Source organism: Dermochelys coriacea, chromosome 10, assembly GCF_009764565.3.
Source record: "Dermochelys coriacea isolate rDerCor1 chromosome 10, rDerCor1.pri.v4, whole genome shotgun sequence".
NCBI lineage: Eukaryota > Metazoa > Chordata > Testudines > Dermochelyidae > Dermochelys > Dermochelys coriacea.
Window position 1 is genome coordinate 25,683,879 of NC_050077.1, and position 21,056 is coordinate 25,704,934.

The 21,056-nt window shown below is 42.2% G+C and overlaps 1 protein-coding gene and 1 long non-coding RNA gene across 4 annotated transcripts in view; one reads left to right on the forward strand and one right to left on the reverse strand.

The window, feature by feature from the left end:
- The window catches only part of LOC119862226, a 29,302-nt gene extending 16,666 nt beyond the window's left edge, over window positions 1-12,636 (reverse strand). The window contains exon 1 of the long non-coding RNA XR_006274857.1: window positions 12,500-12,636. This is a non-coding gene — a long non-coding RNA (uncharacterized LOC119862226). The remainder of the gene's footprint in view (window positions 1-12,499) is intronic.
- USP7 (ubiquitin specific peptidase 7) overlaps window positions 1-21,056 on the forward strand; it is a 196,380-nt gene that overhangs the window by 75,889 nt on the left and 99,435 nt on the right. The window contains exon 1 of one of the 3 annotated variants that reach the window (XM_038418541.2): window positions 12,627-13,359. The exons of the other annotated variants lie outside the window; for them this stretch is intronic. Coding sequence (XP_038274469.1) covers window positions 13,284-13,359 — 76 coding nt within the window. The 5' untranslated portion in view covers window positions 12,627-13,283. Of the gene's footprint in view, window positions 1-12,626; window positions 13,360-21,056 lie in introns of those variants that run through there. 3 annotated transcript variants of the gene reach the window in all.

The following is a 21,056-nucleotide window of genomic DNA, read 5'->3' on the forward strand; positions in this document are numbered from 1 at the left end:
AGAGACTAGGAAAATCAAGTATCAAAGCAGGTTCTAACATTCAAGGAATTGCTCAAGGCAACAGCCTCAAATATTAGCACAGCTGTACTCATCCTGCAGGAAGCTCCTTTGCCAATTGCAGATAAGAAGAAACTGACTGTGATATCAGGAGAGGGCATTTATACTTGGCAGGGGCAATGAGTAATGACCAGGAGGAATCCTGCCTCACATTCACCCCTGCTACTGTGTCTCTCAAGGGTCAAAAACTTAAAAGTTAATGGAGCTTCACCTGTCTTACAATAAGAAACTAAGATCTAGAAATGAGAATTCAGAACAGATGGTATCTTTAGGCCTGACTTCTCAAAGCTATTTAGGTACCTAATTCCCATTGATTTCAGTGGGACTTAGATACTTAAATATTTTTGAGAATCTGAGCCGTTAGAGAATAAGCAATTTTTGAGTGATCTAAATATAGGGCATCTGAAAAACTGAACTGGCAACACCCCCCACTTTCACACACGCAGCTTTTTATTTGTTTGATACAGTATCTCAAATATGGGCATATAGATTTTTGTTCAAGCAAATGCAGCCCAAAGTCCAGCCTCTTAAGATTGAAGGAGACCGATCTTACACTAAAGTCAGTGGGAGCTTTGATACTCATTTCAAGCAGGATTGGGTCCCTTAGAAAGCAGACTTTCTGAAATAAAGGTTCTAGCAGTTTGCTTTAAGATATGCCATTAGCAATAATTGGATTTTTAATATTCTTACTCAAATAATAAAAAAATGAATTGTATGCTAAATAAATTGCATTCAATATAATATTCATGATTAAATGCTGAAAATAAATAAGTGAAGTGAAGTTGCAATGTGTACTTTTGACTTCCCCTCTGCTGAGATTTCATTCATGCTTTCATCTCCTCTCATCCTGTCTATTGCAACTCTTTTCTCAGTGGTTCCTCCAATCCCAGCTTTCCAGACACCACCATGTGTAGAATGCTTTTCATACCTACAAAGCACTCCCATTCTGAGACACCTCAACTGGCTCCAGTTTCATTTCAGAATCCCAGTTAAAAATCACTCCCATTATTTTTAAACCCCTCAGTAAACTTGCCTAAGGCTGCCACCCAGATGTTAATCTCTCTACTCTCTTCCCAGCTTTTTCTGCTCATCTGGTAACTGCCTCCTCTCTGCCCATAGCACAGTCTTAGCACTGGTGGTATGAGAACCTTCTGCTCTGCAGTTCCTGCATCCTGGAGCAGCATTCCTGCATCTTGCATTCATTCTTCATCTATTTTCAGATATCTGGAGAAATCTTTCCTCACTTTTATATACCTCTAAAAGATATTCTCCAGAGAAGAAAAAGGTTGTGCCTTGTTTTGTTACAGTTTATAAAGAAGGGCTGAAGACATTTTAAAATGTTGGTTTAGATTTTTTTTCTCCCTTTCCAAAAGAACCATTTTGACCTTTCTAATTTTACTGGAAGACACACGGAAACAAGAGAACTAGTGGGAATATGATGCTACAAGAGACTGAAACCTGAACAACTGAAGGCAGAGATTTTTAGTCAGGTTGTTTCTCCCAACACCTATTTAACTCAAGCTCCTAACAAACACTTAGTATAAACTCTATTTGTGAAAGATTCAACATCCTCCACACGGACACTTTCTCAGCTGATGGCTAAGAAAATTCCCATTCCAGTTGTCTGGTCCTCTCCTCCAGCAAAAACAGGGGCAACAAATCGTCCTAATTCTGATATTCCTAAAATACAAACAGGAGGAGAAAGGCTGGTCCTAAGCCTTTACTGGCCTTCATGCAGTCAGACCTCAGTGCCCATACAGAGCCTCATTGACTTCAGTTTGGACTCCAGGTGTGTGCAAGGGCCTGCCTGCACAGATCTCCATCCAGGATCGGGGCCTTTATTTGAAATAGAAAAATAAACCATGCCTTCAGGGCCTTTTTTTCCTATTCATCACAAAATTAAATAAAAAGATCACAAACATATTTTCTCCAAATTAATCTTTCAATTTTCTGTCCTCCTGCAACTGTCCTGACTTGTTTTAACTTATTCATCATCCAGTAGCTCTTCTCTGCCACGTCCAGCAGAAACACTGTTAACTTCAGCATTAACTGCCAGTGAAGGCTATAATACTCTCCAACTAACTAGTATTATCAAGCCTTATTAAGGCTTTGGGGCTAAAACTACATGGTGTTGGTCTACAAAAATAAGGCCCCGATTCTGCTATCTGCTCCATCCAGGCAGACAACTCCCCTCCTGCTCTTTGACTTCAGTAGGCTCCCCTGTGCAGATCAGATTGTCAGGTCCTAACATTGTACTGAACACTGACAGATTCTAAATACCTAGTTTAAAATAAATAAAATCTACTGATTAATGTCTGAGAGATTAAACTAATACAACAGATAGTTTGGTGGAGCTCATAATACAACCTATGATTGTGCTCCCTCAGCCCTGTTTTTGCAATTTGAGGTTAATCCGGAGGGTAAGTGAAATGGAAAAATTCACACGACCACCTCTAGTTTCATCTTCTAAAAACTTGTAGGAAACACCTCAAGAATATACACTGAGGCTTGGAAAGTTTTGCCAGGATAGCTACAGTGCACCAGCAAAGCACACCTTATGCAGATGCAGTTTATATGGACAAAACTCACTGTGCTTTTGCTGGTATCGCTTATTTCAGACCCACAAATGAAAAAACCTATTATCACAAAAGTGTGGTTTTGCCAATATAACTGCATCTACAACGGGGGCTTTTGCTAGCACAGCTCTGTTGGTTAGGGATCACACCTCCTCATACCCCTGACTAACAAAGCTATGACAGAAAAAGTTTGTAGTGTAGATGTGGCCTAAGGATTATTTTCAGAAATTAGGACCTGATCCAAAGCCCACTGAGGTCAATGATTTACTCAGCAAGTAATTTTGAATAACACATGCATTTGAGAAAATAGCAAGCTGCTCACAGAAAATTCACTGACAAAAAAGGAGACAAAATAAATAGAATCCTAGAAATATGGTCATGGAAGGGACCTCAAAGGTCATCTAGTCCATCTACCCACACTGAGGCAGAAAAACAGAGAGAGTGTGTGTCATTTGTGGAGAAAAGGTAACAATGAATGAGTAGCATGGAATGAATGGAGAGAGAATAAATGAATGAAGGGATTGGTAGAGAAGAAGTTGTTCTTATGATTATTCCTGAGGGTAGGGATAGAGTAAGAGGTGGAGGAAATAGGACTGGGAGAGACTGCACTTGTAGGTCTTACATTTATGCTTGGGTAGTCATTTGTTTTGTACACAGAAAAAATTAGACTAAACATCAATTTAGGGAGGTGTTACATAGTCAGGCAAAAAGTGGATGTGTTCAGGATGGATGAATAACTTGCATGTTTAGTCCCTTTGTTTTTGTCACATTGTGTCACAGATTTCTTTTCACTTAAGCTTGGTTGCCTGTACTTATTATTTATATTATAGTAGTGCCTAAAGACCCCAGTCGAGATCAGGACCCCACTGGGCTAGGCAGTGTACATACAAAAGGTAAGAGACAGACAGCCCCTGTTCCATGGCTTCATCCCTTACCACTAAATAGATAGGACAGTGAAAGTAATATCATCCTTTTACAGATAGAGAACTGAGGAACAGAGAGATCAAGGTCCAATCCAAAGCCCATTGAAGTCAATTAGATCAGCCTCCTGTTGACTTCCCCAAGGCCACACAATAAATCTGGTTTCAGAGTAGCAGCCGTGTTAGTCTGTATTCGCAAAAAGAAAAGGAGTACTTGTGGCACCTTAGAGACTAACAAATTTATTAGAGCATAAGCTTTCTGTAGCTCACGAAAGCTTATGCTCTAATAAATTAGTTAGTCTCTAAGGTGCCACAAGTACTCCTTTTCTTTTTACAATAAATCTGGCCACTGAAATATACTAACACAAATAAAGATAGTTGCTTCTACTGATTAAAGAACAGATCTTAGCTTGCAATCCTGGTTCAGACAATGGATCAGTATGTGACCTTGGACAAGTCACTTAAGTCACAGTTACCTCTCTGGTAAAATGGAGATTTTAATACTACCCTTACAGAGCAGTTATGAAGATTATCAACTAATATCCAAACACTTTGAGAGTCTCTGAATGAAGTTATTAATACATAGTGCTTATCTGGTTATTATTAGACTGGCAGGTTGAGGCATTTTGGCAGGGCCATGTGTGTCATGTTGATAGGAGGGATCCATTTCCAGTGCTGGCAGTATGGCATCTTTCACTAACAATAAATTCACTTTAAACAGGACAATTCCTAATATATCTAATTTGTTAAGATACTTTTCAACTTTACCTTCTCTTTTACACTTGGCGAAAGCTACTCCTATCACAACTAAACATAGCTGATTAATCAGAGTTGTATAGACTAGATGAACCATTCCTTCCATTCCTTTTTTACTTTGGGTATATATCATTGTAACTCTTTGACTTCACAATTTACTGTTTGCAGCAAAACTTGATGAGGAAAAAATCATTTCATTTTTCAAAGATGGCAAACAACTGGATCATCACCAAGCAATTTAAATGTAAACATACCATTTTTAGCAAAAAAGACTTGTTTTTACTGGAAAATTAAAGTGGATCAACTCTGTGCGGGGAAAAACAAATCCCAGCCAAGGAGATAAGTGTCTTATCTTGACTTTTTTTGAAAGTCATGTGAAAGACGTGTAATAATTGTGGCTTTGGAGAAAATATACTTGAAATCATATAAACCAAATCTTTAAATTGTCAGCAACGTTTAGATATAATTGATCTACCATGTAGCAATATTAATGGATATTGCTTCATATAGCTCTTTAAAAAAATGTTGCTATAAAGGGACACCATCAATTTGAAATAACCGTTCCCTGAAAATGTTGTACTTACAGGGTTTTTTTTTTACAATTAAATGTCTAATATTACTACAACTGAAGGAAGTTAGCAGACAAATATTTCTCTAATTTTTTACTTTTATTTGTGCCATCAATAGCTATTAGCCAAGATGGTCAGGAATGCAATGCCATGCTCAGGGTGTCCCTAGCCTCTGACTGCCAGATGCTGGAACTGGATGACAGGGGATGGATCACTTGATAATTGCCGTGTTCTGTTCATTCCCTCTGAAGCATCTGGCAGTGGCCACTGTTAGAAGACAGGATACTGGGCTACATGCACAATTGGTCTGACCCAATATGGCTGTTCTTATGTTCGTATGTTTCACGGCACAGTATGGCTAATTGCATTTTCTCTCTCTTGTGATGGCATGACATCATTCTTGTGAAGCACGTACACATGCTTCCCTGGGCCCTGCAAGAGGTTTTTCACCAATAAGAGAAAAGCTTGTGTTATTTCACTTTTCAGGGCAGAAAAGGTGTCTCCTCTTCCCCTGGTGTCTGCACAAACCCAGGGTACAATAAGAGCCTAGTGCAAGAGCCTCCTTCTTTGCTCCCCAAACACCTGTATTGGTCACTGGAGTACCAGATGTTTGGCAGGGGGCTAAGAGAATTCTCCTTCATTCCCCAGATCCAACTGCAAGACAGGGAGCAGCAGAGATCTAGTAGAGCATGCAGGAAAACATCTTTATCATACCATGAACCCCAAAATGAGACGGGGGAGCACCTGCCAGCAGCAGGAAGAGGTGTTGCAAATCTATGCCCCCCGGAAGCACCCAGGAGCAAGTGAAAGAAAAAGCACCTGGCTGGGTGATTGGCACCCTGCAGTGTCCAGGGAGAAGCCAAGAGACAAGAGCTAGTTAGGGAGGAAGAAACAGAGCTGCAAAAGGCCATGAGCAGCTGGCCTGAGACAGGAAGGCCACTTCCCACCCACTCAGGCTCTGCCTATATGAAGGAACTATGTACTGATGTAATTACATTGATATAGTTACACCAGTGCAAACCTCTTAAAGGGGCTTACACTAGTGCACCTTAATCCAGCAACACAAAGAAGTAAACTGCAACAGGGTAGGTCCTGCTTTTCCTGGTGCAGAGCATGTCCATTAGTGGTTTGTGCTGGCATAACTACCTTGATGTAATTATACCAACATAAATTCCCTCAGTATAGACATGGCCACATACAGGACTCAGCTCTCTCTTGCAGGATAAGGAGAGAACAGCAGCCTTACACAAGGCAGCAGGTGGCTGGAAGGGATCACCTGCTGGAGCTAGGACAGGGAGTGGAGCAGGCTGGGAAGCAATTTGCATCCTTTGCAGGAGTTGGGCCAGGCAAGCAGCAGCATCTCCTGCTTCTATTTCAGCTAACGCTGTGGGAGCCAACACAAGCCAGGCCTGGAAGGCAATGGGGATCCTACTACAGGCACCAGACAGGAATGGGGGCCAGAAGGTCAGTGGTAAACTCTGCCCCTCAATGAGAATAGGGTATCCTTGTTCCTGGTCTGGATTACTCTGTGGAAGCTAGATGGAGAAGCAGGGACTAAGAATGGGTTGGCATCTTCATCCCCTGCTCTGTCTGCAGGAACAAGATATTGGGCTAGGAATACAAAAGGCAGTGGGGATCTGTCCCAGGCTCTTCTATAGAAGCCAGGGTCAGGCTGACTGTACAGCTTGGACTGGCTTTTACCTTTAGCTGTCTCCCTTCCTATGCATAGTCATACTCTTCTGTTTGTGAGGATCATTTATACAGTGAGTGAGAAAAACAATTTTAAATATAATTTCAGAGTCTCAGGCAGGTCACCAGAATGAAGTTACTTCCTTTGATATTGACTAATTTCAAGTTGATAGTGTTCCTTTAAGATCAGGTATTATTTTGTATTATGGTAGTGCTGAGAGGCCTCAGTTGGGACAAGAGCCCTATTGTCCTACACAAACACACAATAAAAGACATTCCTGGCCCAAAGCACTAACAATCTAAGCTCCTGGTCCTGCCAACTGATCCAGGAGGATGAACTCCTGAGCCCCACTGATTTCAGTGATTATTTGTATGGGCATAAGGGCCTGCAAGAGTTGATCAACTTGCAAGATAAGGTCCTAAGTCAAAACAAGTTGCAGTAAGTGAGTATAAAAAACAAAAGGAAGGAGTGAAGGAGGAAAGACAAGGATAGCAGTGATAGGAACATATGGTTACATAGACTAATTAGGTGCATAATTTCCCCATTACAGATTTTTACTTTTTTTTGTAATATCAGAAATCCCTGGTGGCTGCTTGCCTAACCACATTCAGTAAGCAATTTACCATAGGTATCACTGTAGAAGAGAGTCTTGAGGAGGGATGTGCAGGCATACAAGGTAGTGGCCTTATGAGTTAGTTCGGGGAGGGTATTCCATGAAGTTGTGGCAGTGTGGAAGAAAGCACAAAGGTGCTTGCAGGAGAAATGGAGAAACAGGCAATCTAGGCTAGCATCATTGGTGAGAAAAACGTGGAGCAGAATGTCAGGCGAGATAGACAATAAAATGTAAGGGTAGCCAAATAAGAATGGGCTATGTTGTGACTGTTGTTAAAAGTAAGGATGAGAGCTTTTATTTGATGTGTTGAAGAAGGGGGAACCAGTAGAGGGACTCTTACGGGGTTGGCATGGTCAGAACAATGAGTTAGGAAGACTTATCTTGGCAGTATTGTTTTGAATGGACCTGAGGTGGACAAGATGGATTTGTATCTGTTGAACTGTGGACTTCAGGTTAGCCTGGTCAATTTATGACGATTTGTACTCCTTGTGTAGAAAAAAGTCAAACACTGTAATCACTGGGTATTATGAAACGGTACCAAAAAAATCCTTGCTGTGTAATTATTTCATAAAAGCATTTGAGATGATTATATACAATTGTTTTGAATTTACCTCCTTCTAGACATTAGTATTCAAATTTCTTTCTTATAGATTGGCTGTCCATAGATATATTTATAAAATATAAAGGGCCTGTTTTCACTTAGATTTTTCAAAAGAGTGTAGCATATTTTAGAAAAATGCATCCGATGAAGTGAGCTGTAGCTCACGAAAGCTTATGCTCTAATAAATTTGTTAGTCTCTAAGGTGCCATCAGTACTCCTTTTCTTTTTGCGAATACAGACTAACACGGCTGCTACTCTGAAACCTAGCATATTTTAGTCTACATTGCATTTTGAATCTGTAAACCATAATTCCCTAAAGAACCAACTCATTTTAAATTAAGATGAGTCTCCATGGGTGGATGGCACTTCACTGTGACAGTCCATCTTATTAAACTAGTGATATAGGGTAGCCACTTCCCATTTAACAGGAAAATTCCTGACTGTTGCCCCTTATCTCCCACAAGGTTTTCTATAAGTCTATTTTGCATTTCTTCTGCTTTTGAAGAACAATGGGAGATGGTAACATCTAATGAAAATGTAAAGCGTCACAGTAAAATGTCACCTTTCTGAGCTCTCCCCTTTTCATCTAAGACTTTCAGAAATTAAGTGGGTGTCCACTCCAGACTTCTTTGCAGGAGGAGGAGCAAAAGCATTTTGGTTCAAGTGCTTAGCTTCTGAGAACAGTGGTTACCTTAAAACAGCTCACATCCTGAGAAACTAACATATGTGATGGGATATTTTTTAATACCTGAGTTCTTCTTAGTATGGGATTGAGGGTTGACATTATGAGAAGTTGACTGTCTTTTTATTATGGTGGGCTGTTTTTCCTTTTGTTTGGACCTTGCCTACTACCCTGATCTCAGTGACTGAGGAATTAGGTAGTAACAGATAGGCATCCAACCACAAGAGTATAAGAAAATTGTGTCTTGTATTGGGAATCACAGATGGAGGAATGAAGGTGTCAAAAACCTGTGCTAGTGAAAGATTTGGTAGGTGGGACTGGAAGTCATTGAGAAGGGTTATCTTTGGTTTCTGGGGAGCAGAGGTGGGGAAGGAAAGAGTGGCAGTAAGGAAGGACTTTCTGTAAGCTATTAAAGTTGGGGACAGATTAAAACACTAAGGATTGATAAAGGGGCTCCCACCTAGAACTCCTTCCTGTGAACCTGAGTGCAAATTTGTAGACCTTCAAGGTATGCTTTCACCTGAGTAAATATTGGGATAAATCTGAGAATATTTTTTCTCTAAATTGATGTTTGGGGGTGAATGGGAGGAGTGACAAGGAGAGTTGGAATCTATTTCTGGATAAAGCCAACTGGCAAATAGTTTAACTATTTGTTTTTAAAACAGTAAAGCACTAAACCTCGAATTTTGAACTCAAGTCCCCTAAAGGAGCAAAGCTGGGTGTTGAGTAAGAACGGCCATACTGGGTCAGACCATGGTAAGTCTAGCCCAGTATCCTGTCTTTCAACAACAATGAACAGAACAGGGCAATTATCAAGTGATCCATGCCATCATCCAATCCCAGCTTCTGGCAGTCAGAGGTTAGGGATACCCAGGGCATGGGTTGCATCCCTGACCATCATAGCCTATAGCCATAAATAGACCTGTCCTCCATGAACCTATCTACTTCTTTTTTTAATTCAGTTATACTTTTGGCCTTCACAACATCCCCAGGCATCCACAGGTTGATTGTGCATTGTGTGAAGAAGTACTTCCTTTTGTTTGTTTTAAACCTGCTGATTATTTCATTGGGTGACTCCTGGTTCTTGTGTGATGTGAAGGGGTAAATAACACTTCCCTGTTCACTTTTTCCACAGCATTGAAGATTTTATAGACCACTATCATATCCCCCGTTAGTCATCTGTTTTCTAAAATGAACAATCCCAGTCTTTTTAATATCTTCTCATATGGAAGCTGTTCCATACCTCTAATCATTTGTAAAAAGAAAAGGAGTACTTGTGGCACCTTAGAGACTAACAAATTTATTAGAGCATAAGCTTTCGTGAGCTACAGCTCACTTCATCGGATGCTGTAGCTCACGAAAGCTTATGCTCTAATAAATTTGTTAGTCTCTAAGGTGCCACAAGTACTCCTTTTCTTTTTGAGAATACAGACTAACTCGGCTGCTACTCTGAAATCTAATCATTTGTGTTTACCTTCTCTGTATCTTTTCCAATTCTAATAAATCTTTTTTGAGATCAGGCGACCAGAACTACTTTCACTGTTCAAATGGTGGGCATACCATGGATTTATAGTGGCATTATGATATTTTCTGTCTCACTATCTATCCCTTTCCTAATGATTCCCAACATTTGGTTAGTTTTTTTTTTTTTTTTTTTTTTTTTACTATTGCTACACACTGAGTGGATGTTTTCAGAGAATTATCCACAACTCCAAAATCTGTTTCTTGAAAAGTTAGATCCCATCATTTTGTGTGTATAGTTGGGATTAAGTTTTCCAATGTGCATTCCTTTGCATTTATCAACATTGTATTTCATCTGTCATTTTGTTGCCCAGTCGGACAGTTTTGTGATATCTCTTTATAACTTTTCACAATCAGCTTTGGACTTAACTATTTTGAGTAATTTTCCATCATCTTCAAATTTTGCCACCTCACTGTTCACCTTCTTTTTCAGATCATTTGTGAATATGTTGAACAGCACTGGTCATAGTACGGATCCTTATGGGAACCCCCCTATTTTTTCCATGGTGACAACTAACCATTTATTTGTCTCCTATTTTTTAACCAGTTACTAATCCATGAGAGGATCTTCCCTCTTATCCCATGACTTACTTTGCTTAAGAGCCCTTGGTGTAGGACCATGACAAAGGCTTTCTGTAAGTCCACGTATACTAAATCAACTAGATCACCCTTGTCTACATGCTTGCTGACTCTCAAAGAATTGTAATAAATTAGCGAGGCATGATTTCCCTTTACAAATGTTGAGTTGACTCTTCCCCAACATATCATATTCATCTATATGTCTGATAATTCTGTTCTTTCCTATAGCTTCAACCAATTTTGCTGATACTGAAGGTAGGCTTATTGGCCTGTAATTGCTCTGATCACCTCCTGGAGTCTGTTTAAAAAATCATCAATACATTACCTACCCTCCAGTCATCAGACACAGAGGCTGATTTAAGAAATAAGTTACATGCCACAGTTAGTAGTTTTGCCATTTCATATCTGAGTTCCTTCAGAGCTCTTGGATGAATACCATCTGGTCCTGGCAACGTATTACTGTTTAACTTATAATTTTTTTCCCAAAACCACCTCTATGGAGACCTCAATCTGGGACAGTAACTCAAATATGTCACCTAAAAAGAATGGCTTAGGTGGGAAATCTCCCTCACATCCTCTGCAGTGCAGACTAATGCAAAAAATTCATTTAGCTTCTCTGCAACTGCCTTGTCTTCCTTGATGATCAAGGTGCTAAAAGAGCTCTCTAGTAGCCCCACTGATTGTTTGGGAGGCTTCCTGTTTCTCCCATACTTGAAGCAGATGTACTGGGCTTGGTGAGGGTGGGAAGGACCCCTTCGCTATTCCAAGCTATTTTATGGTTGTTGAGCTGCTCCACAGAGGCTAGTACAGCTCAATGGCTAGAGTAGTTTCTGTGGGCCCTCAGGCACCTCCTCTCTGCTCTGAAGGGAAGGATATGCATAAAAGCAGTTCTTCTGGCCCCATTCCTGGTCCTCTCACACCCAGCCCACACACGTCCTTCCTCTTGCTACCCCTATAGTGCTGCTGAACAGGACAGGGCTCCATGGGTGGACAACAACTCACAGTCCCCTAAATCCAAATCACGACTCACAGCCACCAAATTCCAGTTCTGCTGAGAAGGGGCCCTCCACAGCACAGATAAAGGAGTTGGATTTGCCCCCAAAAGATAGTTTAGATTCACTCATAATTTTATAAATTGGAACAATAAACAACAGCTATTAGAAGTGGAACAGACCACACCCGGCCAGTACCAGATTGTTCCCTACAGTAGATTTTTTAGCTCTTTGGGAAACCTAGCTTTAGGTGGCTTAAGTGCTTTCCTTAGGGTAGACTGTAGAACTCCTATCTCACCATCCTGAAGCTTTCCCTCTTTAATACCACCAGTTACTCCTAGTCATACCCCCTTTGACCAGCCTCTTATGGATGTTTTTGAACACTTGGAAAATACATGAACATTTCCAGAGTTACGTAAACAATGAACTACCCCCTTATTTCACAGTACCCCAGAGCTGGGCTGGCCAGGGCTTGGCGGGAGAGGTGGACCATTGCTCAGCAATCTCTCTCTCTAGAAGGTAAAGTCAAAAGGAGGGGGGGGGGGAGCCAGATCTGTTCCTATCTAATAGAGCAGCTTTCTTGGGTTGGGCCCTGTCCCCCCATGCCAGAGTGAGGGCCGTGTCTGCCAGGGAGGTGGTCTCTCCGACAAGGCCCCTGGAGCAGAGGGGCTCCTTGCAGAGGCGCTGGAGGGAGCCGCGTATCCCCAGGGCAAGCCCAGATGAGGTCCTGCCGAGGAGCGGCCTTCCTTCGAGAGGCGGGACCCCTGGCACAAGCCACTGGTCTCCTACAAGGCAAGGGGGACGCCTTCGCAGAGGCTCCGGGCGGAAGCGGGGTCTCTCCCAAGGCAAGCCCTGGCTGGGAGAAGGGTCCCCGGCAGGGGCCGCTCCTGCGGGCGGCAGGCTCCGCGGGGCAGTAGCGGTTGGGAGGGGAGGGGCCTCTCACCGGCACACGGGTCCCTAGCAAAGGGCTCCGCCGAAAGCAGCCGCTCCCGGGCAGAGGAAGCGAGCGGCGCAGCGCGTCTATCCGGATGGAGCCCCTGTAGCTCCTCCCCTTCACTCCGCTCCAGCCTCCTGTGGCGGCGGCGGCCGGCGCTGTTCCCCCTCCCCGGCTGGCTGAGCGCCGCTGCCCCCCATGCGGATGTGACATTTCACGGCGCTACCGCGGCCGCCATTTTGAGAGAGCCAGAGAGAGGCAGAGAGAAGCCCTGGCGCCTGCTACGCTCCCCATAGAGGCGGCGGCGGCGGCGGAGCGGCAGCAGCGAGCCGGGCGCAGGCAGCAGGGAGGCCTGCAGGCCGGGAGCCGGGCCCCAGCCTCGAGCGAGCGGCCTCCTGGGGAGCCGGGGGCCCGCGGCACCTCCCCGACTCTCACCGCAGCAGGGACACCCGGCCGGGGAGGGGGAAGCGCCGGGCCCTAACTCCGGATCTCCCGGCCCCCGAGGAAGCCGCCGCCCCCGGCCGGTTCCCTCCTCCCCACCCCCTTCCCCCGACCGGGTGCCGCCGCCGAGATTGGGCGAATAGCGAGCAAATACGTGCGCGTCTCGCTGCCTCCTCCGGCCGCCCGCTGCCTGCCCGCCGGAGCCCAGCCGCAGCCCCCCGAGGCTGGTGCCCAGGCCCCGCCGCTGCCCAGGCCCTGCCGCCCCTCCGCCCCCTGCCCTCCCAACATAGGCCTGCAGCCCCCTGCAGGAAAGGCCCAGGCCGCCGCCGCGGAGCCCCAGCCCCAGCCCGACATGAACCACCACCAGCAGCAGCACCAGAAGCCCGGGGAGCAGCAGCTGAGCGAGCCCGAGGACATGGAGATGGAAGGTAAAGAGCGGCTGGAGCAGGCGACGCAGGCGGCCCCGGCTCGCCCCCCATTCCCTTTACTCACCGCCCCCCGCCCCAAACTCTCTGGTTCCCAGGAATCCGCTCCAGGCTTCTTCCCTACCTAACACGCCCCCTTGCCCGGTCCCCTCTTCTTCCCCACAACCCACCCCTCTTCCCGGAGCCGCCGCGGGGAATGGAGCAGTGCTGATGGCCTGGCCTCGGGCCGGGGAGAGACCTGGAAATGCCCCCCGGGGCGGGCTGGGGGTGTTACCTGTGCTTCTCGAGTGAAGGGGAGAAAGGGGGAAAGTTTCGGGTTTGGAAAGTAGGGCTGAAAAGCCTCCGGCGTCTGTGTGCCTGGGGCTGAGATACACCGGAGGGATCAGATTTTAGGGTGCGACCCTTAAACGAACATCCTAATTCAGGGAGGGGAGATTGGGGTTCATAGCTGGCGTATGGCTGAGGGTGGGGCCCGGGGCCTCTCGACAAGGGGGTTCATGCTTCCGAGGGCAGGGTTTCCCTGGCTGTAGGGCAGGCTTTGCTTTGGGGGGCTGCCGTGACGCTCGGGCTGCTCTGTGCTCTGGAAATGGGGTTTAACGGTGGGAGGATGACTTTTTTTTTTTTGTTTTAGCGAGGAGGGATGTTTAGCACTCTCACCCTGTGTGGATGGGAGCGTGCGGCGGTCCCAGGGCCCAGTCAGTAGGGGAGGTGGGCTCGCCCGTAAAACCTCGCCTGAGTTTGGACTCATCCAGTGTAGACAGTGGGGTTCGCTGTCGGCAAAGGAGGGGCTGGGGATCCGGGTGGAAAGGGGGCTGTGCTCCCGGAGGTGCGTGACCCTAAAGTGGAAGCTTTCCTCCTAGGACTAGGGGAAGGATTATTTTTTTTGGGGGGGGGGGTGGCTGATTCAAGGGTATGGGTAGGCGAGGGAGGGGTTCCTAGTAGCGTTGCAGCTATGACTCCTGAATGTGCTGCTGGAGCAGGCATGGGGGCGGGTGGTGGGAAGGTTTGTTTTTCTCTCGGTTGATTATTTTCCCAGTAGGTGAGCGATGAACCTAGGGATGGATGGGGCCTAGCGATGGATGGTTTTACGGGTTGCTTTCTCAGGGTAGATCTTAGTAGTGCCTCTCCCAGCTCTGTTTTCCCCCGAGTGGATCCGGCCCCTGTATTTCTGCAGCCGCCTGCCCGCCCCCCTCTTCTGTGTTGTTGACTCTGAGAGCCGCGCGGCAGGGTTTTGCCTTGCAGCCCTTCCATTGTATCTGCACACAGCCTGCCACGCGAGATGCTCGCCATTTTTAATTGGGGCACTGATCTGAGGTTTATTTACAGAAAATGCATCAGGACGGGGCCTAGCACGGGGTTCTGTGGCATTGTGTAGCACTTACGTGTTCATGGGACCCCGATCCTGCACCGTCATGCCATTGCCCAGGAGAGTGTTTTGGAGGGGGAGGTTACTACGTTTCCAGTCTTGCTCTTTACCCCAGACCAGTACCCTCCAATGGTCTTGTTTGGGATAAAGTCAGTTGTACTTTTTATTAATCGTGGTATTTTTTTTTTATCTAAGGTATGAAGCTTTTAATTTGACTTGTTTCTACTGTAGAAAGTGTGTAAATACCTTATCAAAAACAAATAATGAATTCCAGCTGTAACTACTCTCCACTATTTGTATTGTTTATATTAATGGATTTTTGTCTTGATCAAAAATATGAATTCACCTCAGTATTAAAAGGTGTCAATCATTATGAATGCAAGTATTCAAATCAACAAGAACAGTCCCCATCAAAGGCCAATTTAGTTATGAAATATGCAACAATTGTAGCAAATTTAGAATCTTCTACAACCAATCATGGGTTGGTAGTATGATTAATAAAGCTATTTTACTGAAAGTTGGTCGTAGTCACTACTCACTATATTTAATGATGAGAAGGGCTTTCCGTGAAACCCTTCTTTTTTAAAACCTAAGACTTTAGTGCACAATATGATAGATGAAGAACATGTGCTATTTCAGTGACTGGCATTGTTTAAAAAGAACCCCAAAACCTGTCCCCCAATTGCCATATATGTATTAGATTTTTTCATTGTAACCTCAAGAGACACATGTATGAGGTGACTTGGTTTAAAAAAAATACCTGTTGTATATATGCAAAAACATAATGTCTTGTGTATAATGAGTTTTCCAGCAGAATGTGCCATAGCTTCCAGCTATCAGCCTTGCTTTCAATATTCATTTCTAGTCCTTTAGAGTACTGACAGTATTTAATGGTTCTCAAATTTTTATGGGCTTGATCCTGTAATGCACTGGGCACTCTCTGGGGTGCTGAGCACTTTCAAATCCCATTGAAGTCGGTGAATGTTAACGGTGTTGCAGAGTTGAGTTCTATAAGCAGAGAGAACATAACTCTTTACAGGTAAGCCTAAGCCTCTTGGTGATCCCAACAATTTTACATTAAGCATTCCCATTTAAAAATTGTATGGATGTATCCCAATTTTGAAATCTCAATGCTCAATTCCAGAAATCTATTCAAGCTCTCATAGGCTGATAAAATTCACACTAAGGGTTCAAAATGATCATATGGACATATTAATCTGTTTGAGAATTCGTTTGCACTAATGGAAAGCTTAACAGAGTTTAGATTCTATACCTTTTTGGAGTGTTTGATTTTTTCATGAGAAATTAGTGTAGGTGCACTAGATCATTTAATCTAGACTCTTGTTCCCTTTCTACTGAAAGACATGTAATTGCTTATATGTGTTCCCTTATTTTACTGTAGAGAACTGTGTTCAACTTTCTAATGTATGGATGTAGATACTTTCCTGAGAAGAGATAAATTGTCTTTGGAAATTGATAAATTATTTAATAAAACATAGCTCTCAAATCTGACACTCTTTTATGCATGTTAAATGCCATTCTCCATTGAGAGATCAGATTAGATTTAGGAGGTATGTGAAGAATGTATGATGGAAAATTGAATGCACATCTTGACTTTTGAATTATGTGAAGCCTACTCACTTATTTGCTGTGCAGCTACACTGGACAGTTTCAAATGAGCAGAATTACAAACAAAACTATTGAATCAGTGGAATTAAGTTCTGCCAGTGTGAATGTGCCGCTTTGTGGATACCTGTCCCTGTTCATTTCTTTCTTTTGCTTTTGTGATCCAGTTGACTCTGTTCTCTTCCTTGAACATCTTGTAGCCCATAAAGTGTAAATATCAGAAATGGTAGACATTCAGGAAGATCAGATTGTAAAAAGAAATACTAAGAACAGACTTTTTTACATTTTAGATAGGAAAGAGGTGTAATTTAGTCAGCAGGTATGGAAGTGACAGCAACAGGCCGTGATAAGGAGTAGGTATTTATGGGACCATATGCTATGCAATCTAACCTATTTGCCATATTATATTGAACAGAATAATGTTCATAATGTATTATGAGTTGGCTTCATTATACATGTTCTTGATGCATATGGTGGTTGACATTTTGAACCCTATTTATTGTGATACAATATAGTTCCTTGATGAGTTTACATTTTAAATATAGGATTTATATGGAAAGGTAAAAATAATGCTGTTCAGTAAATGCTGACCTTTTCTGTGTACTTATTGTAAGGTCAGCAAATAGTGTTTGTGTAGTATATGCAGCTTGGCTTGTCATTTAAAAAAAACAGTGCTTTTCAGTTGCACTCCAAATGAGACTTGCTGTACTAAATTCTAGGAAAGTTTCGTAAAATCATATAACAAAGGAAAATCTGGGGTCCTGATGTGACTCCTATATAACTTGCTTCCAAGTTAAATTGTATTAAGATCTAGGCATATTCAAAGCACTTGATGCTTGTATATAATCCATACAGTGCTTTCACCACTTCTCTTGAGAGACTATTTCACAGCCTAATTGATCTAGAAGGTGTTCTTGATGTAGTTTACATTTTCTTTTATTAATTTCTACCCATTAACCCTTAGTTATACTCTTGCATGTCATAGAAAGTACATTTCTCTCGATTATGGTACCCTCCTTAATTCTGTTTAGTCAATTCCAATTGACCACTTTTAATTTTTCCTAATATGTCAGTTTCTCTAACTTTCTGGTCATTTTTTGTTGCTTTTCTCTGAACTTTTTCATATCTGTCTGTTTTGAAGTGCCCAAAATTGAATCTAGTATTCCATGTGAGTTCACACCAGAGTCATTAAGAAAGAGCAGGGAGGGAAAAACTTACTGTGAAAAGTTGCATCTGCATATGAAACCTAAAATTACACTTTTTGCAGTATTATCCCATTGCAAATTCTTGTCTAACTTGCTGGTAACTATCATACCTTGATTTCTGCAGTATTTCTTAGAAGGTTTGTTTTATAAACTGTATTTCTTATGTTTTTTCTCATGGTTTAGCTTGCTTTTTTAAAAGTTATCACATTTTATTTTTTACCTGTCTTTCTAATATTTACCTCCCTTTAACTTTTTTGACCTCATGAGTGTTCTCAACACCTCACAATATTTCTACATAGATACTTAATGTAGTGTTCATTCCACATCAGAAAATATACTTTGTGAAATACAGATTATAGTGAAAATGTCATAGAATTCTTTTTTTGTTGGTGTGGTGGTCCTTGTCTCTGTTGAAGCCTTTTGGAATTCTACATAATAACCTTATTTTTATGGATGGAGAGGACTGAATGGAACGGTTTCTGAGGCTCGTCATCTCTGCCCTTTAATTAATTTAAAAGAGCCAGTTCAAGACTCCCCTCTTTTTGTGTTCCCTCCTCCACTATCTCTTGTACTACTCCCAGCGTGGTGGTGATAAACTCAGGTTATAAAATTGATCTACTTCTCTGCGTTTATGGACATTAAATTTAAATTGTGAACATGGGTATCCTCCTCCTCCCGCTCCTCCCTTTTGACGTTTTTCTCTGAGGTGGGGCATGGTTGAATAAGATGGGATATAAATGATGGAAGGGAGCAGACTATAAAGTGAAATTAGTCTGGAGGCTTAATGGCAGTGTATCCGGTAAAGAACACAGCGTAGTCTATTGTTCCCCCTCAACGGCAACATTTAGGGCCCTTCTGAGGCAATGTACTTGGCCCTGGGAAAGGAGTATGTGTGTTGTGTCACTCTCAGCTGACCACTTCATTCTAGCTGAGGGAAGTATATCCAAGGTCTTTTCCCAGAGGATGGATATATGACCTCAACATCTGGGCAGTAAAATGGGATAGAGTTGGATTCAGGAATCCTCCAGGGAAGGAAAAAGGGGAAAAACTAAGACACTATGGGATGAGAAATAAAATGTGCAAAATCTGGGGAGGCAGATGAAAGACTAAGAGAAGTGAACAGCTTAATTTTAAAGGGTGAAGGAGGACATCTTCAAAAACTCAGATTTACTTTTTTCATCCCCTCTTCCCAGTTAAGTGTGTGTGGATACACCATATCCAGAATAGGAATAAAATCTACTCCTCATCATTATTAGGGAACTATCCTAACATAACTGAAATCATCTGTGTAAAAGCACTGTAACCTTGTAGATATTAGGAACTGAGATAGTCTTTGAGTCTGGCTTCACTAAATCAATTTCATAGCTACAGAAAACTTATCACAAAGTAAATCTATGTAGTGCATCCAAACTGCAGCAGTTAAACCAGTTTAGCCAGAAGCCAGTACATGTTGCATGACATCATAGGATATTTGTAAGTGATTCGGGGTGTGTATGAGGGAAATAGAGCTTGACTCGTCCATATTTCCTTGTGTGTGTTGCCCATTTTTTAATCATTCTTTACTTTTAAGTATTGTTTTCTATATATGGATGAAGAAAATGCTGATAACTTTAAAACTCCTTTGGGTTAGAATTATTGTTACCTGTTTAGTTGAGAATTATTATTGACATATTTATGTAGTGCTGAAAATGTACTTGATGATTTGCAGGATGCAAAATTAATAACCCTTAGAAAACTTGTTTCTTTCAAAAATATTTTTTTTCAAAGTTTCAATCTGCACTAGACCTAGATTTTCCTGTTACTGATAAACTTCTATAGTGAGGTGGGCTTTTTTCCCTGGAAGTTGGTTTGGGGGAGAGCAGGGGGCAGGGCATGTTGATCAGTAAGTCAAGCTATTAAATAGATATGTTTACTTTTAAAACTTTTTTGCTGGTTACTTATGTGGCTTTATATAATGGTGAAATTGTTTCAGTAGTTTGAATGTGTTACTAGTAGCCAGTGTATTAATAAGTAAATGTATAAAGTAGTCTTGCAAGTTGGAATTATTGCAACAGAATATACAGCTGTTGCTACATTGTTGTAATAGGCTTAGATTTAACCTTTATGTATTGCATCTAAATTCCTTTATATTAACTAATTCGTATAGAAAAGAAGCAATGCAACTTCAGAAGCTTTGAGGAAATTGACTGTTTTGAATGAGTTGCAAGCTTAAGGAAGAATGTTGAGCATCTGTGCCATTTTTCTATTTGAAATTGCCTTGCCTATTTAGAAAGCTGCTTTGGTGAACTGGAAAAAGTTCAGCTTCAAAAGAAGTAACAAACTTTAGGACTCTGTAAACACATTTCAAGAGAATATTGAGGCCTGGGGAAGGCAGTTTCTCCAATTACTTTGATCATACAGTGTCTGCAAAGGTGTTCGTTGTTTTTCAGAATATAAAAGCACTTTTAAAAATGGTCATAATATCAAATTTCTTTTAAAGGCTGTTTTATAGGTTCTGTACATAAACATAAGCATATGTATGCTATGGCTGCAGATTGTATAAAACAAAATGTAAATATTTGGGACCACCTGCACAAAAACTTCTTCAAAACCAAACCAATTCAAGGCTAATTAGAATATATAAGTAAATATTCTTAAATGTTTATATTGGATCTGTATGTACTCAGAGTAGCATATCTTAATTTGTGTATTTAATTGACTTTTGAAAGATCCACGTAATGGTTACTCTAGGCATATGTAAATTAGAAATGCAAAGATTATTAAGAGATTATTCCTCACAAGTTTAATCATGGAGGATTAAACAAAAACAAATAAAATCACACTTAATACTCTAACCGTTCTCTGACATCTAAGAGAACAGGACTTTCACTGTCTTTGAAAGTCTGACGTCTTGGACTCTGTCAGACTAAGGGGCAAAATGAGTTTCATAGTGGAGGGCCCGTCTGAGTGTTGCCAGCAGCCTCCTGTTTAAACCACGGGACTGAGTTCAGGCACTTCAGCCGATTCCTGCTACTGGCATAAAGAGAGAAAGAGGCAGTCTTTCAAGAAGGTACATCCCAAATCACTTAGGAGTTTGTACATTAAAACCAACACATTGAGTTGTGCCCAGAAATAAACTGTAGGCCGTGCACATCACAGTAATGTGCTCTTTGTGCAATACACCCGTGCAAGAGAGCTGACACATTTTGCATTAGCCAAAGTTTTACATGGTGTTCAGAAATACTACAAAAGATATTAACATCTTATAAGAAGCAATCATTTAGTACTGGTTACAATGATAACTAGTTTGTTTCTCTGCACTTTATTTTCTGTGATGAGTTAGTTGTAGGAGGGAGAAATGAGGGGAAGATAAAGGTTGTAAAAGATCAGGGTTCTCCATGACAAAATTGGATTTTTCTTAAATTAGGGGATCAAATAAACTAATGCAGAGTTCTTTCTGCACCAGTACACCATGGGAAGCATTAAGAAGAAAATAGACAAGGGCTAATGTAGAAGGTCAGTGT